At 40.4% G+C, this 18,259-nt stretch overlaps 1 protein-coding gene across 5 annotated transcripts in view; it reads left to right on the top strand.

Moving 5' to 3' along the window:
• The window catches only part of LOC124116001 (trichohyalin-like), a 72,790-nt gene extending 55,094 nt beyond the window's left edge, over positions 1-17,696 (top strand). For 2 of the 5 annotated variants that reach the window (XM_046477196.2, XM_046477204.2), the window contains exons 20-24: positions 2,922-2,990; positions 5,627-5,777; positions 6,866-6,956; positions 14,092-14,205; positions 15,189-17,696. In XM_046477196.2, the coding sequence (XP_046333152.2) occupies positions 2,922-2,990; positions 5,627-5,777; positions 6,866-6,956; positions 14,092-14,205; positions 15,189-15,352 (589 nt within the window). In that variant the 3' untranslated portion in view covers positions 15,353-17,696. The other 3 variants (XM_048393457.1, XM_046477213.2, XM_048393458.1) reach the window with 3 other exon arrangements.
• The last annotated feature ends 563 nt before the right edge of the window (positions 17,697-18,259 follow it).

Raw genomic sequence — 18,259 nt, 5'->3', positions numbered from 1 at the left:
GCCACCAGCTAAAGTGATGACGTAAATCCTGCTGGGGTATCATGCAGGAAGTCCTTATAAGATTATAAATGACACATCCCGATATGAGTAAATTTGCAGAAACGAAAAACTATATCTGCATGGATTATTTCATTTGATGCGCTCGTGGCAGTATTTGCACAGCCTATATATGTATCCTTTTCCTGGCTACATGTGGATGATCATTTCATCATCTGAATTCAGGAATAACTGGATATTAAGATAACTTGTCAAACAATAATTTATCTGACACTGTTAGCTGAAAAAAATATGCTTAAATACTCTTGTTTATGCTTACACCACGCACGTTTGTAGAAGGAAAGTTGTTTCCCTTCTGATGTTGTAATACAACACCGTTAAAACAACGTGGAACCTGGAATAGGTGTGAAATCATTACAAAACCATTATTTGTTGAGTGAAAACATCAATAATGTTGATATACCACTATATACAGCATGTTGTGTTAGTTAGTTTTTATTCCAGTTATAATTTCATTATTTCAACATCCATTCGTGTTATGGAACAAATACTCCCTGAAATTGAAAGCATAGGTGCATGTATTCCTTTTATTTAAGACCCCTTGTGAAATACTTGCACTGTACCACCTTGAATGTTGCAAATACTGGAATGGACTGTAAATTGCAAATTTCAGTAGCTGACAAGAGTAAAAAATTGACAAGAGTTGTTATTATGGTAGCTGTTAGCACGGGTCATTGTTTCAAAGTTGTACCCAACAGGCATATGTTTTTCTAAAACAAGAAGTGATGTCACTAAACCGAATGTGCTCTCAACTTTGTTATTAAGGTAGCTTCAGGAATTAAACATTCTGTTCCAAAGTTGTACTGCATTGGGCATGCATGTTTTCCTAAACAGAAAGTGTTCATGATTGTTTTTATTAAGGTATCTAGAAGGGCGCCACAATTCGCTGTGCAGAGTTTCATCCCTTGGACAGAAACCTATGATCATGGGTTCGCATCCCGGTTATCCCGATTATGTTGTCAGCACCATACCTGTGCTCATGGATTTCACCAAAATGGTGAATGTCTGTACCCTGTATCACTTCAGGCTGTCCTCCCACACCTAGCTAACACGCCGCGATATAACTGGAGTACTGTTCAAACTGGCGTCAAACCCAACACACTCACGGATGTATCTAGGGAAATGGTACTTTCCGTTTTAAGTCACAATTCATATTGCATTTATTTTCTCCAAGCAGAAATGCAGATAACTTTCTTATTAAGGTTGTTAGAGGCATCTGACTTTCTATTTTAGAGATGTCTTTCCTTTTAGAGATGTGACCTGTGAAGACTGGGGTAGAATAGGTCTTCAGTAACCCATGCTTGCAGTAAAAGGCGACTATGCTTGTTGTTAGAGTCAAAAAACGGGATTGGGTGGTCAGGCTCGCTGAGTTGGTTAATGCATGTCATCATGTCCCAATTATAAAGATCGATGCACATGATGTCAATCACTGGACTGTCTGGTCCAGACTCAATTATTTACAGGCCGCCGTCCTATAGCAGGAATATTGCTGAGTGTGGCATTAAACAACAAACAAAGAAACAAAATTTTAGAGATATCATTAAGTCCAATGTTAATGTTAATATAACTTTGTTATTAAGGTAGCAGAGGCATAGCTCTTTTTGTTTTAAGATTAGACATGTTTTTACCTAAACCACCGCATGTTCTCATAACTTAAATTAAACATACATTTTTCCCAAATGGAAGTGCATATAACTTACCAGGGTTGTGATGGGAAACACTGGCTACAGGTATGGTTCTTTATTGCTGGTAGAAGAGATGGTGATAATGTACAAAACAATAATATTGGTACACAGGTTTCATACTCATTCACACAATGAGAGTGGAGAGAGAGAACATGTAAATTAACTGTACCCTGTAGGTGACACAGGGATGTCAAAGGACTCAAGGCAGCTGCCTTATGTGCTAGCTCGTCTATTCAAACAGTCGATAAATTGTATATATATAATCATCTATGAAGCATATATCAATGAATCCTCACTTAACATACCAGATTTGCATATTTAGTACTATTTACACAATTATGAAAATCTATACATTTACAAAAAAAACAAGGCTTGTGTCAGAACAACTTAAGAAACAATAACATAAACATGGACTAACCCAACCACCCTTTACTTAGTAAACTAATCCAGCCGCCCACAATAGATATTGAACTAAAAATCTACTATACTATCAACTTAAAACAAATACTGAAGAATAAAAGAACCTGAACTAGATGAAAAAAATGAATTGTTTGATAGGCATTACTCAGAAGTTGACGGATGACAAAGTAGACACTATTTATGGATAAAAACTTCTTTATTTACTGTAAAGGCGATGGTTCGGTATAGATCCTTATCCTTGCTTGACAATGGTATAAGGATCTATACCGAAATATTGCCTTTATGGTAAATAAAGAAGTTGTTATCCATAAATTGTCTACTTTGTAGATTAAAAATATTTACAATGAAACTGTATACTAAAACTTGTGTGTGCCACATAATAGTTGTTGTTGAGGTGGCTAAAGGCATGGGACTTTCTGTTGTATCGTCGCACTGCAAATGTGGCATATTTTCCCCAACAGAAGTGATATCATTCAACCAGTAATGTGTATCACTTTCTTATTATAGTAGAGAAATATGCCATTCTAGTTTAAAGTGGTACATCATTGGGCATGTGTTTCCCAAAAGGGAACTTATGTCAGCAGACTTGAAGTGATGTCATTACAGCGGAAATGCATTTAGTTTTCTCAGTATGTTTGCAAGAGGCAAGGTACTTTAACCTGGTGTGAGGTTGTAGTAGGCGAGGTCCCTTTTTATGGAATTAGTTGCAAACACTCTAGATTCTAGATGTTAAATGGTTCCTCCTATTTTTTCTTCCAGTCAGTTGGAGACACAGATAGAGGAGGAGACGCAAGTGGAATACTATCATCAACAGCAGCACGGGGCAGGGTGAGCTGTGCACAACAGTGTATAGTGTTGTTACAGACATGCTAGTGGTGTACTGATTACATGGGACATGTGTTGTTACAGACATGCTAGTGGTGTACTGATTACATGGGACATGTGTTGTTACAGACATGCTAGTGGTGTACTGATTACATGGGACATGTGTTGTTACAGACATGCTAGTGGTGTACTGATTACATGGGACATGTGTTGTTACAGACATGCTAGTGGTGTACTGATTACATGAACCATGTGTTGTTACAGACATGCTAGTGGTGTACTGATTACATGGGACATGTGTTGTTACGGACATGCTAGTGGTGTACTGATTACATGGGACATGTGTTGTTACAGACATGCTAGTGGTGTACTGATTACATAAACCATGTGTTGTTACAGACATGCTAGTTGTGCACTGATTACATAAACCATGTGTTGTTACAGACATGCTAGTGGTGTACTGATTACATAAACCATGTGTTGTTACAGACGTGCTAGTGGTATACTGATTACATAGGCCTTGTATTGTTAACGACGTGCTAGTGGTGTACTGATTACATGGGCCATGTGTTGTAACAGACATGCTAGTTGTGCACTGATTACATAAACCATGTATTGTTACAGACATGCTAGTGGTGTACTGATTACATAAACCATGTGTTGTTACAGACGTGCTAGTGGTATTCTGATTACATAGGCCTTGTATTGTTAAGGACGTGCTAGTGGTGTACTGATTACATGGGCCATGTGTTGTTACAGACGTGCTAGTTGTGCACTGATTACATGGGCCTTGAGTTGTTACAGACGTGCTAGTGGTGTACTGATTACAAGAGCCATGTGTTGTTACAGATGTGCTAGTGGTGTACTGATTACATGGGCCTTGTGTTGTTACAGACATGCTAGTGGTGTACTGATTACTTAGGCCATGTGTTACAGACGTGCTCATGGTGTACTGATAACATGGGTCTTGTGTTTGTTACAGACGTGCTAGTTGTGCACTGATTACATAAACCATGTGTTGTTACAGACGTGCTAGTCGTGCACTGATTACATGGACCTTGAGTTGTTACAGACATGCTTTTGGTATACTGATTACATAGGCCTTGTATTGTTAACGACGTGCTAGTGGTGTACTGATTACATGGGCCATGTGGTGTTACAGACGTGCTAGTTGTGCACTGATTACATAGGCCTTGAGTTGTTACAGACGTGCTAGTGGTGTACTGATTACAAGAGCCATGTGTTGTTACAGATGTGCTAGTGGTGTACTGATTACATGGGCCTTGTATTGTTAACAACGTTCTAGTTGTGGACTGATTACATGGGCCTTGAGTTGTTACAGACATGCTAGTGGTATACTGATTACATAGGCCTTGTATTGTTAACGACGTGCTACTGGTGTACTGATTACATGGGCCTTGTGTTGTTACAGACATGCTAGTGGCGTACTGATTACTTAGGCCATGTGTTACAGACGTGCTCATGGTGTACTGATAACATGGGTCTTGTGTTGTTACAGACGTGCTAGTTGTGCACTGATTACATGGGCAATGTGTTGTTACAGACGTGCTAGTCGTGCACTGATTACATGGGCCTTGAGTTGTTACAGACATGCTAGTGGTATACTGATTACATAGGCCTTCTATCGTTAACGACGTGCTAGTGGTGTACTGATTACATGGGCCTTGTGTTGTTACAGACATGCTAGTGGCGTACTGATTACTTAGGCCATGTGTTACAGACGTGCTCATGGTGTACTGATAACATGGGTCTTGTGTTGTTACGGATGTGCTTGTCGTGCACTGATTACATGGGCCTTGAGTTGTTACAGACATGCTAGTGGTATACTGATTACATAGGCCTTGTATTGTTAACGACGTGCTAGTGGTGTACTGATTACATGGGCTATGTGTTGTTACAGACGTGCTAGTTGTGCACTGATTACATGGGCCTTGAGTTGTTACAGACAGGCTAGTTGTGTACTGATTACATAGACCATGTGTTACAGACGTGCTCATGGTGTACTGATTACATAGACCATGTTGTTACAGACGTGCTAGTGGTGTACTGATTACATACACCATGTGTTACAGACGTGCTAGTGGTGTACTGATTACATAGACCATGTGTTACAGACGTGCTAGTGGTGTACTGATTACATAGACCATGTGTTACAGACGTGCTAGTGGTGTACTGATTACATAGACCATGTGTAACAGATGTGCTCATGGTGTACTGATTACATAGACTATGTGTTACAGACGTGCTAGTGGTGTACTGATTACATAGACCATGTGTTACATACATGCTAGTGGTGTACTGATTACATACACCATGTGTTACAGACGTGCTAGTGGTGTACTGATTACATAGACCATGTGTTACAGACGTGCTAGTGGTGTACTGATTACATAGACCATGTGTTACAGACATGCTAGTGGTGTACTGATTACATAGACCATGTGTTACAGACGTGCTAGTGGTGTACTGATTACATAGACCATGTGTAACAGACGTGCTCATGGTGTACTGATTACATAGACTATGTGTTACAGACGTGCTAGTGGTGTACTGATTACATAGACCATGTGTTACAGACGTGCTAGTGGTGTACTGATTACATAGACCATGTGTTACAGACGTGCTAGTGGTGTACTGATGCACATTCTGATGGAGCAGCGCCACCAGAAGGCAATGGTTGAGCTTGAAACTGAGATGAAGACAGAACTTGAGAAGTCCAAGGAGGAACTGAACACAGCCTTGGAACTGGAACTGCAGAAAGAGCTTGAGGTGAGATGAGTGAGGGTCTCAGTAGACAGCCAACTCAGGATAACGTCAGTCATATGAATAGGAGAGTCACAAACTTTGTACGATTATATATGTCATCACACAGTTAAATATATTCTCTCATACTGTGTTTTCGAGCCCCTAAGAAGTAGTTGTCATTACGTGTTATTTCTAATAACACTAAAATTAAGTCATTCCTTTGAGAACATTTGGTTCTGTTTACAATTGGTTAGTCAGATGACCACATCTTGTCAATTGAATCATGATAATGCCTCCCCAAGCAAGCAGCATTAGAAACTGGCACTAGTCCTGCAGTCCTTGCCAAACTGCCCAATAGTTAAGGTATCATAAGGACTAGTAGAAATTTGCCATTTTCAAGGGGTTTGCTATATGATAAGGACTTGTGAACTAAAACCCTTTTTCTACCGCTGGCGAGACCAGTCAATCAGGTGCCATCTTGTTACCGTCACATGATTTTGAGCCCCTCCATGACAGTCAAGTTAAAAACAGAGGCACAACATGATGAATCACATGACATTGCTGACAGGAAGTTTACAAACAACATGACAAAAGCCTGCAACACATTGAGAGATTTATTTAAGTTGTACAATATTTACCCTTTATCTGTAAAGTTAAGCCTCATATAAGCCTCAAATACTGTTTCTTTCACTGCTTTCACTTCTTCCATATACAATGTACTCCAGTATTTATTGTCATGACTCTTCAATTACCGGTATGTACAACTCCAAAAAAAAACAATTTAAACCACCTAAACTCATTTGAAGCTATTCAGTTCCATAATACAATTGATGAGAGTAATCATAGGTATTTCTTAATTTTATACCAGTAATTGTTAAGGGGAGAGAGAACTACTGATTTCCTATCACTATGGTTTTTTTCCTAGATCCATACTGATGAGTGATAAGATTGTCACTACCATGATAGATGGTGAGGGATTGGGAGAGTTTCATAGCAAATGACAGCTCAGTGTATTTGGTGTGTAGAGGATAAGTCAATAGTTGTTGTCAATAGTGTGAAGTGCTTTGGTACAATGTCTGTGAATTATGCTGCTGCTTGTTCCTACATTTCAGAGCCACAAACAGCAGTTGCTGACACAATTGGCCGCTGTCAGTGGAATGTCCAATGATGACCTGAATGATGCAGTCAGTGCGGCAGCTACAGGTGAGAGATCTTGGAGTGTCTTTTATACACCTGAGCAAGGTAGCCCCAAGCTTCAAATGGCACTAGTCTTGTTTTGTTGCTGTGTGGACTAGTGTGATTCAGAGTTATTGGATGCAGTAAGAGCGGTGTTACATGGCAGGTGATCTAGGAGTTCATCATGATTATCCCTTGATACTGTAGGTGCAGCCTTTTATGGATAGATAGCTTGGATCAAAATGGCCTGAACTGTTGGATATCTTCTTAGTTCAGATAGAAAGTGATACACTGCTTATCATTACTAAGAATATTAGTGTAAACTTTAACTTTGATAAGAATACATAAGACATATCCACCATCATATGATATATCTTTGTATGGTACAAAGAGGGTAAACAAAATATATATCGGAAGCACACGGCCAAGGCCAGTTACTCATCACTCTCTTTTTCGCACCAGCCGAGTGGTTGGGGATAATTTCCTGAGCTTTGTAGTCTGAGCCACCCTATCAAAAGTAACCCTTTTTCATCAAAAATTTTGCTAGGATTACATTCTTCAGACCCTTTAGCATCATATCTAGATATTATATTTTTTACTTATCCTGCATTACTCCTTGATGCATCTACTTCTTACCTTATGACAAAAAAGACAGTTCGTAAAGATGGTCCAAGATGAAGAAAAAAGGTTGTTTTAACTACTTTTGCAAGGACCCATCACTGCTGTCATGTCACCGTCCATTGTGACGTCACATCTGGTCACATTCCTGCTTGTCACCAAACAGACTTGTTGTGCCCTGTTTTGTTCCTCAACTTTTGGCTATAGTTTTGTGGTTTGCGCTTTGCTTTCACTTTAAAGTTGGTCTGCGACTGGTGAAGTATACCTTATCTTATTATTTTTGCATTTGTTTTAATAATATGTATGTTTTCCACTTGAAAACACTTTGTCTTTTTCTTCCATGTGGCTTGGTGTTTTCCCTCCATTTAGTAATTTGTTGCATGTTTGTCTCCTTAATTTGAGGCAGTCATTATAGTTTGCAATTCTTTGGCTGGGTATTATATTTTGTATGTATAAATACCTTAAGCCATTAGTGGCATTGTCTAGAGTTTCACGTTTGTATTTTATACACATTAATATTCTAAATTTTCCAGACTTAAACTTTGGTTTATTTATTGCTATGTACAAGTACTACTTTCACTGCAACTTCAAGTTTTGCGTAAATTGTTTGCGTGGTTCTTTAATTGTTGTGGCAAAAAATCCGCTCAAGATCTTCATCCACGTTGTTTGTATTGCACTCAGGTGTGCACTCCGAATTTAAAATTTAATTTTTGTTCACCTCTTTCCCTGTCAAGTTTCTCAACTTATAGACAGGTCAGGCATAAATGTTTACTACAGCAGTCCCGTCAGCAGAAAAGGAGGATGTCAGATTCGTTGGAGTCTAACAGCCACCCCAGTTATTACCTCTTAACCCTTGACGTCGAATGGGCATTACCCATGGTTCCAGCAACGCAAGTGCATGCGCCCTACGCCGCTTCTACCAGGCAAGCACTGGCACATACCTCAATCCTGTTGACCCCTGCGTGCGTCTAATCCCGAGAGTTTGTGCTGACCGCAGTATCTACCAACACCTTACCGATCTTATCGACTATAACTACATCTTCAGGTCTTCCAGCCACGCCTGCAATGTCATCAACTCTGGGTCATCTTGCCGCTATACCGCCTGTCTTCCCAGTAGTGCATCCCATGTCGACGCAGCCTTCGGCGCTGTTCATAGCTTCAACCTAGATGCAGAACTTCATGCATTCCATGTGGCAGCAGTCTATGTCACAGATGTGTCCGGCGCCTGCACCTGTGCCTGTGTTCGGGCCTCTGTCGTCAGCAGCTACTGCTACGCCTGGGACAACCCAAGCGCTTACATCAACGCCTGCAGCAAAATCAAAGCTACCAAGTCTTGCTCTGACTTTGGTCGCGGACTGGTGGCCGGCGAGAACTCGGAAGCCTTGCAGAAGACAATACAACTATCCCTCCCAAAGTGGCCGAACTTACTCATCCACCCTCACAGCAAACTACCTCACCAAACACCAGGCAGATTTCATCTGCACGCTTGGTTCGCCTTAAAAGAGCGCTAAGCACTAAAGGCTATTTGGCGTGGGCAGCTAAGGCCATTGTTCTGGCACACCAACCCTCCACCTGGGGGTTATACGACAACAAATGGCAATCGTTTGAAACCTTTTGTATGGCGAAAAATCAAGATTCCACTACAGCATCACCCCAATTCTTGGGTCCGACACTGTCTTCGCTGACCATTATCTAAGAGATGTGGCACTTAAAGACGTCGAAGGCATTCATAGCTCTGACCCTCTGGTTATAGCCAATCAAGTGACCAACCCCAAACGCAAATAATGAACTCTTCCTGTCCAGAGCCAGTTTTACCCAACTTGCGCAGTGTTTTTTCCACTTTCGGGGGATTATCAGGCTTTTAAGCCTTGGCTTGGTAACTCAGTTTTTAGATTTTATCTTTTGCTATTTTCTTCTTACTGTTGTTTACCTGGACTTATCTCGTGTCTCTCTGGTGGATAAGATTGAACAAGTAAAACCGATTGGCACTTGATACACCATACGGTTCCCTTGACACACATGTTGCATGAGGATTACATCTGAAGTTATGCACATCGCCATACCGTTTGATACAGATGCATTGAAGTGTATATGCAGGATAAGTAAAAACAATAGTAAAATCTAAATATTTTCTACATTTGTATGCTTATCCTGCATCACACCAAGTCACATGACAGCGGCGATGGGTCCTTGCAAAAGTAGACTGAAATTTTCTTCAATTAGGACCATTAGGTGCTGTTTTCTTTGTCATAAGCATTAGATGCATTAAGGAGTAATGCAGGATAAGTATACAAGTGCAAAAAATACTTAGATTTTCCTAATTTTTATATTTGGCTCAAATTTGTCTCTCAACTTCGGTCTGAAATGAAAATATGTAATGTCTGTAATGTTCGTGTTTCAGATCAAAATCCTCATCCAATCTGTTTTTTTTGCAATCAATACACTGTACTAAAGAGCTGAAATGTAGTTTTTGCTCTCTTTTAGTAGAAGAGAAATTTTCAGATTACTTAATTGCCATACAGAGGAAGAAGATGGTCTGTAGGGAGAGGAAATCATCTTGATCTGCGTCGTCACGATATGGCTGAAATATTACCGATGTGACGTAAAGCATTAACTCACTCACTCACTCTTGATCTGCGTCATCCTCAGAGCTGACTAAGAAACAAAAAATCAACACCATGCCTACATCCTCTTCAGGGGAAGATAAGGGAAGTTTTTACTAATATGCCTTCCCTATAGATTATACCCGCAGCCGCTTCCCGGGGCAGCATAAGTGTTGACACCCCTGTGAAGGGTATAACCAGACCAAAGAAAAAAATCGTGATTATGTCATGCTCGATCAACGAGGCAATACTGAATGATCTCTAGGACACACAAACGGAAAGAGAAATGCCCAAAAGAAAAGCAAGCAATTCATCTCAGACAACATTAGCACTGCGTTTGCTGGTCTAACAATGCTACGTCAACAGGGCCTCATAACAAACTCCCATTGGTCAGACCTATATATACGAAGCCTCCTCTTCACTGACCATGGAATGCTCAAACCACCTTTGATCGCCACATTAGAAGTGCCAATAAGGAAGTAGTTCAAGATTCTAAAGACCAGATGCTGGTTAAGTCAGTCCAGACGATCAATTCCATGTTCAAACAGTCCAGTCAAGCAGAACCACCCCTCTCACTCACCCCCTGGCTATAAAATATCCAGACAGATTAAAAGCCCAAGCTAGCAAAGGCAAACTCACCCTCCTATTGAAGGGAGCAGTGGAGAGAGTGCAGCCCAAGCTTGCAAAGGCAATCTCACCCTTCTATTTAAGGGAGCGTTGGAGAGAGTGCAGCCCAAGATTGCAAAGGCAATCTCACCCTTCTATTGAAGGGAGCGGTGGAGAGAGTGCAGCTGGATGCCCTGACTTCCGGATTTTATTCCCCAACCTTTCTGGACCCTAAAAGAACTCCAGTCAAGCAGAACCACCCCTCTCACTCACCCCCTGGCTATAAAATATCCAGACAGATTAAAAGCCCAAGCTAGCAAAGGCAAACTCACCCTCCTATTGAAGGGAGCAGTGGAGAGAGTGCAGCCCAAGCTTGCAAAGGCAATCTCACCCTTCTATTGAAGGGAGCGGTGGAGAGAGTGCAGCTGGATGCCCTGACTTCCGGATTTTATTCCCCAACCTTTCTGGACCCTAAAAGAACTCAACAGAATAGTTTTGTTTAAAATACAACATGAAAAAGATGTCAACAAGAAATATCTTCCAAAACCGGACAGGTTCAGAATGTTCCATCTACCGCAGCTTAGACAGCTAAGAAAACAGCATCTATAAAGCATCAATCTTCAAGATGCTTACCTACATATGACCATTCATCCTAGCAGGCAGACTGCAACTTCATCCCTTTCAGAGATTTCTGAGACCATTCCTAGACTATCCCAACCTCATTCATCAACTACCACAAAGACTGAAGAAATATCTACAGTGTTTGACAGTCAATAAAATGTCTGGAGTTCAAAGCCGTCATCAAAGCTATAACGCATTGGGCCTCTCAACTCAAACACAAGTTCTTAATGATAAGAACAGACAACTCATCCATGGCCTTTTACATCAATCTCCGAGGAATGATCAGATCAGCGACCCTTCTGTGATTAACCTTTCAACTAACAGTCTCAATTTACGCATAAGGGCAAGACACATCCTAGGAACACTTAACATACTAGCCGACATTCTATCCCGGACGTCCAAACCATTTCCAACAGAATGGATGCTCCATCCGGAGGCATTCCAGCTGATAACAAGGAAAAAAGGTTGCCCATCAATAGACTTATTTGCAACAAGGTTCAACAAGCAAATAATGACATTTGTTTCACCTCTCACGTACTCGATTTGACAACGGCGAGATTGCATCAGCTCACTTCGACCTGAGATGGGATTTTAATGCCAAGAATCAACTACCCAATCAGCCAGATGGACAGTTTCATATTCCACCACTATCGTTAATCCAGGGATCAGAGGACACCGAGGATTTATCCCCTTGTCCAGTTCGAGCCTTTCGCATCTATCTACACAGGTAAAGCTCCAGATGACATAACCTAAGAAGATTGTTTATCCCATTATCTAGGAATAATACCATAGAGGTATCCAGAACAACCATTTTCTTCTGGATGAGAGCAGTAATCCTCAGAGTCAGAGCGGCAGTGCCCAGGTTGAACCCATTACCAGCCGTAGGATTCAAGCAATAACTATGAGTCAGGATAAGATAAAATATGTAATTTTTGGGGTAAAATATTATTAATACTTATCCTGATTCATACGCTAAGGCGCCCACCCAGCTGTCCCCTCTTCCCCTCTTTCGGCTGAATTAACTACGTGAAATGAGAGAGTGACCGGGCTTCTGGTGTGTATGCGCAGTCTAGGGGTGCATTCGGGTGAGATATTTTCTCTGTTCTGGGAACAGAGTTCAGGAAGTTTCCACTACCTTTCTGAAATGAGTAGAGATAGGCAATAAGTATGAGTCAGGATAAGTATAAATAATATTTTTACCCTACAAAATACCTATTTCCCTTACTGTTCTCTGATTCATCATGTCATTGCTGCCTACAGAGACCGATGTTAATCACTGTTCTCTGATTCCTCATTTCATTGCAGCCCACATAGACTGGTGTTAGTCACTGTTCTCTGATTCCTCATGACATTGCTTCCAACAGAGACTGGTGTTAGTCACTGTTCTCTCATTCCTCATGTCATTGCTTCCCACAGAGACTGGTGTTGGTCACTGTTCTCTGATTCCTCATGTCATTGCTTCCCATTGAGACTGGTGTTGGGCACTGTTCTCTGATTCCTCATGTCATTGCTGCCCACAGAGACTGGTGTTGGGCACTGTTCTCTGATTCCTCATGTCATTGCTTCCCACAGAGACTGGTGTTGGGCACTGTTCTCTGATTCCTCATGTCATTGCTGCCCACAGAGACTGGTGTTGGTCACTGTTCTCTGATTCCTCATGTCATTGCTGCCCACAGAGACTGGTGTTGGTCACTGTTCTCTGATTCCTCATGTCATTGCTTCCCATTGAGACTGGTGTTGGTCACTGTTCTCTGATTCCTCATGTCATTGCTGCCTACAGAGACTGGTGTTAGTCACTGTTCTCTGATTCCTCATGTCATTGCTTCCCACAGAGACTGGTGTTGGTCACTGTTCTCTGATTCCTCATGTCATTGCTTCCCACAGAGACTGGTGTTGGTCACTGTTCTCTGATTCCTCATGTCATTGCTGCCCACAGAGACTGGTGTTGGGCACTGTTCTCTGATTCCTCATGTCATTGCTTCCCACAGAGACTGGTGTTGGGCACTGTTCTCTGATTCCTCATGTCATTGCTGCCCACAGAGACTGGTGTTGGTCACTGTTCTCTGATTCCTCATGTCATTGCTGCCTACAGAGACTGGTGTTGGTCACTGTTCTCTGATTCCTCATGTCATTGCTGCCCACAGAGACTGGTGTTGGTCACTGTTCTCTGATTCCTCATGTCATTGCTGCCCACAGAGACTGGTGTTGGGCACTGTTCTCTGATTCCTCATGTCATTGCTGCCTACAGAGACTGGTGTTAGTCACTGTTCTCTGATTCCTCATGTCATTGCTGCCTACAGAGACTGGTGTTGGTCACTGTTCTCTGATTCCTCATGTCATTGCTGCCCACAGAGACTGGTGTTGGTCACTGTTCTCTGATTCCTCATGTCATTGCTGCCCACAGAGACTGGTGTTGGGCACTGTTCTCTGATTCCTCATGTCATTGCTGCCTACAGAGACTGGTGTTAGTCACTGTTCTCTGATTCCTCATGTCATTGCTTCCAACAGAGACTGGTGTTGGTCACTGTTCTCTGATTCCTTATGTCATTGTTGCCCACAGAGACTGGTGTTGGTCACTGTTCTCTGATTCCTTATGTCATTGTTGCCCACAGAGACTGGTGTTGGTCACTGTTCTGATTCCTCATGTCATTGCTGCCCACAAAGGCTGGTGTTGGTCACTGTTCTCTGATTCCTCATGTCATTGCTGCCCACAGAGACTGGTGTTGGTGATGAGAAAGCGAAGAAGCTAGCCAAAGAGTTACGTGTTGGCATCAAACGAGCTAAATCTTCCCTGACTACGGCCCAAGATGACTCCGAGGAAGAATATGGTAAGTGAACATGTGCTTAAATCAGTGAAAAAGAAAATTGAATAAACAAACAAATGTGTTTACTGAATGAGAATTTCTGTCTTCAACATATCCTTAGATGTATAGCAATTCAACTGGGGGAAAGGTCAAGGTGGGAAAAGGACTCTTTTTGTCCACTAGAAATATTGCAGAAACTTGTAATGATAGTATAAAAATTATCAGCCATGTTCAATGTTTGGCAACCAGCCTTTTGTCTTTGTTATACCTGCAAGGTTACATTCTGAATTCTTTAAGTACTAAAGAATAGCTAAAACGAGCAAAAAATGGTATTTTTTCAAATTTCAAAATATAATCAAACTTTGAGCAAGTCTGTGACCCATGATGAATGTTTTACCATATGTTTGTAATGTTATTATTTACTTCTCCTGAGAAAGACAACTGATGTTCAAATATGTATAAAATGCAAACTGAAAACCTCTCAAATCAACCTTTTCAACACATTTTCACTTTAGTATACATTTGGTGTTGTTATAAGTACAAACAAACAAGTGTTGACATAAACAAAGTCTAGTTCTCATCAATATGAACACATGCAAACTTTCATATATATTTCTCAAAAGTTTGCACAAGTAATTTCTTAAGTTACGTAGAACCTGTTGGCCAAAATGGGCCTTGCTAATCCTTTCATGTGAAATAGTCTGTATTAAGAAACTCCATACTTACAGGGGAAATGCCTCCTACCGCTGCAGTTACTCACAATATATACTTTGTATCCAAGAGTTAAAAACTCATGAAATTGTAACAGCCTGTTCTGTTCATTTCTTTCTACAGTGGTTTTAACATACATGTACATATTAAGATGAAACACCTATCATGAATTAAACCAGCACATTCCGATGTGTAGTGTCTTGCTGTCACAGTGCAGTAGGTCATGGTAGTTCATGTACTTACTGCATGTGCATGTTGTGTAGCAACATGGCTGATGTTTGTGTATGTTTGGCCAGGTTTGCAAAGGCAGCGCACTGATCCAGATGGGTTAACTCTCGACTACAAGACCCAGGTGCCGCGTCCAGCCAGCAGCAAGAAGAAGAAAGGGTTGAAGGCCAGAGCTCAACCTGCCTTCGTTGAGAACTACGGCTACAGGAACGAAGATGATGATGATTTCTAGTGCCTTCACACCATACATACTACTCAACATTTCCTAAGGACCACACCTTTGACTAAAGATGACTTTTTTGGTTTTAGCTAATGTTGAGTAGTATCCAATAGGTTCCTGTTGATCAAGAGTGGCTGTGTACTGCTCTGTATGTCTGTGATAGTTTTGTTATACACTGACACTATTGTTGATTTAGTAGCTTTGTTTGCTGGAGAACACTTTGTTTGTACATAACCTACACACTGCATTGATTTCTACCATGTTGGGAAAACCAAATTTCACAAATTGTCAGAGATGTATAACTAACAAGTTGCCTGGTAGTCCTGACAGTCGGACACTGAATATTGCTCATGTTAACACTTCATTCTTTTCTTGAATACACTTGTTGAAAGAACCATGTGTGCTGTCAGCCATTTTACATTCATACATACTTGTGTACAACTAACTACCACAGGACGTTCTGGAAACCCTATTGCAAATGATGTATTTTAGTTATTTCTTACATTGCAGATGAGAGCGGATACATTGAGAATGATTGGTTCTATGTCAAGGACATTTGAATGTTTCACACAGTCAGGTATCTCCTGGTTCATGGACCTGCAAGGGATAGGAAGTTACAAGTTTTTATCTTAACCAGAAATAACTTCCTGTTGTACAGGGACATTAGAGACATTATAGATAAAAAAATATCTATTAACCAGTTGTTTTTCTGGATGAGTGTTTCCTATGATGCATTAAAATGAGAATGAATGCATATAACGTGCATTGCGAGTCAACATGGAAGCTTGTTCAGTTTTCATTTGACTGTCATTTCTATTATGATAGGAAATTAAATTCCCTTCAAATAAGTATAACTGAGGCTTAACAAATCATGATTTTTTTAAAAACAATTTGGTACAATTTTAGCCTGGGATGCCATGCCTTGGACCTCCCAAAATGATTACTGAAAAAACCCAGTACTCACAAATAGAGCAAGGAAAGTCCCTGTATATTCTAGTTACTACTGGACATGTGCAAGGGACTTGATGATTTCTGCAATAGCTGGACTCCATGATGGAGAGTGGGATAACCAAAACTGTCTGCGTCTTTATGTAGTAGGTGCAGTGGGGTAGCCTAGTGGTTAAATTGTACGCTCGTCACGCCCAAGGCCCAAAAACCTGCAGCTTACTGTGACAAATAGATCGACACTTAAAGGACCCACACTAATTTGAAACAGGCTCAACATGAGATCAGCCTGCCACAGGCCTTCAGACAGATGCTTATTTCGAACACTGCATCCTGTACAGATTTTTAATTGCACATTATCTGTCCATCTGCCTTTGTGTAAACATTTTGAGTTCCAAATATTGATAGTAAATCAATCCATCAAAATTAATTTGTGACAATGTTCATGAAAGCCACATCAATTCTACAGCTGGTCAAGTCACTCAGTAGGTTTGTATGTCACTTATGACTAGGTCGTGCTGGAAGGCACTGTTTTCTGGAACACTATTTAATAAAATATTGATAGTTTTTAGCCTAAATTCAATCTGAGGACAGTTCAGATGACAATGCAGGCCTACATCAATAGACATATTGGACATCCTCAGTCGACTATCAGATGTTTCTCTGAGGTTTAGGTGCAGTACTCACGTTAAATTAGGAATGGAGTGGAATGCTCCCTTATACTTTTATCGTTGTAAAGATTTGTTTCTTTGAAAAATATCTTGTCCAGTATAGCAATATTGCCATACATGCTTTACAAGACAGTATTAAGAACATAAATATGGTAAAGTCAGTGTCTGAAAATGTCTATACCAGTCATTTTTAGAATGAAGAGCTTTGAAATAAATGTCTTTAAATATATGTCGGTGACAATCGTGATGTAACCAAGATTTCCTACCTTTTGTATATCAAGACCTGCAAACCAGTTATGTGATGGTCCGACAAGATATATCTGGTTTGCTTGTCACAAACACGTCATGTCGCTACCCATGTATACATTGATTAATCGTTCCAGCACTCAGCATTCCTTGAGTACATTGTAGAACTATACCTCCAACTTCATATTGTAGACATTTCTATTTATTTCCGGTTTTGGAACTTTAGCAAATATGAGAAAAACAATTTCTATGTCATGCATATTTTTTCCATCATCACATCTACTTGGATACCTTCATTGAGAGGATATGCACAATTCTCTGTATTTCTATACTTACACTTTTCTTATTAGCTAAGATTTATATCTAAAGAAATGTGGCATCTATTTTTGCATACTGATATTGTTCTGCATATTTTGTACAACAGAATAGTTTTTAGCATTTTCTTCTATTGTCAGGATGATTTACATCATGTAGAAATAAACAGTTGAACAATACCAACATCTCATGACTTGTATTTATTATCCCCCCGACATATATAATGACGGGGGGATATAGCCATCAGTATGTCCGTCTGTAATCATTGTTTGTCCGGAGCATATTTCCTAAACCGTACAACCTAGCTTCACAAAACTTGGTACACTTACCAATCAGGCTCAGTAGTAGTGCCTTTTGCTATTTAGAGATTTTTAGAATTTTATATTTTTGTCGTTTCCATGGAAATATGATGAACTTAGGAAATTTGAGGGTAGTGCTCTTGTCCGGACCATATCTCCTGATATCTTTGGATTTTTCAACACACATAAATACAACTGCAGTATTTAATAGTGCTTACTCAAAAATATTATACTTTTACATCAAACAGGGTGCAAACATGTCAGTCACGAATTAAAGAAATGCATTTTGATATTTTCTTTCGAGGGTATGCGCCTTAATGATTTCCAAATGGTCTCAAAAGTTTATGTGGTCAACAAATTAATATATTGTTATTGTAATAGATGAATCACAATCATATTTGATATACAAAAATGTCACTCTCGTTTCTTTTGATATCAAATAT

Source organism: Haliotis rufescens, unplaced genomic scaffold, assembly GCF_023055435.1.
Source record: "Haliotis rufescens isolate VD_foot unplaced genomic scaffold, xgHalRufe1.0.p SCAF_12, whole genome shotgun sequence".
NCBI classification, from domain to species: domain Eukaryota; kingdom Metazoa; phylum Mollusca; class Gastropoda; order Lepetellida; family Haliotidae; genus Haliotis; species Haliotis rufescens.
Note: the sequence above shows the minus strand (reverse complement) of the source record. Positions and strands in the feature narration are given on the sequence as shown.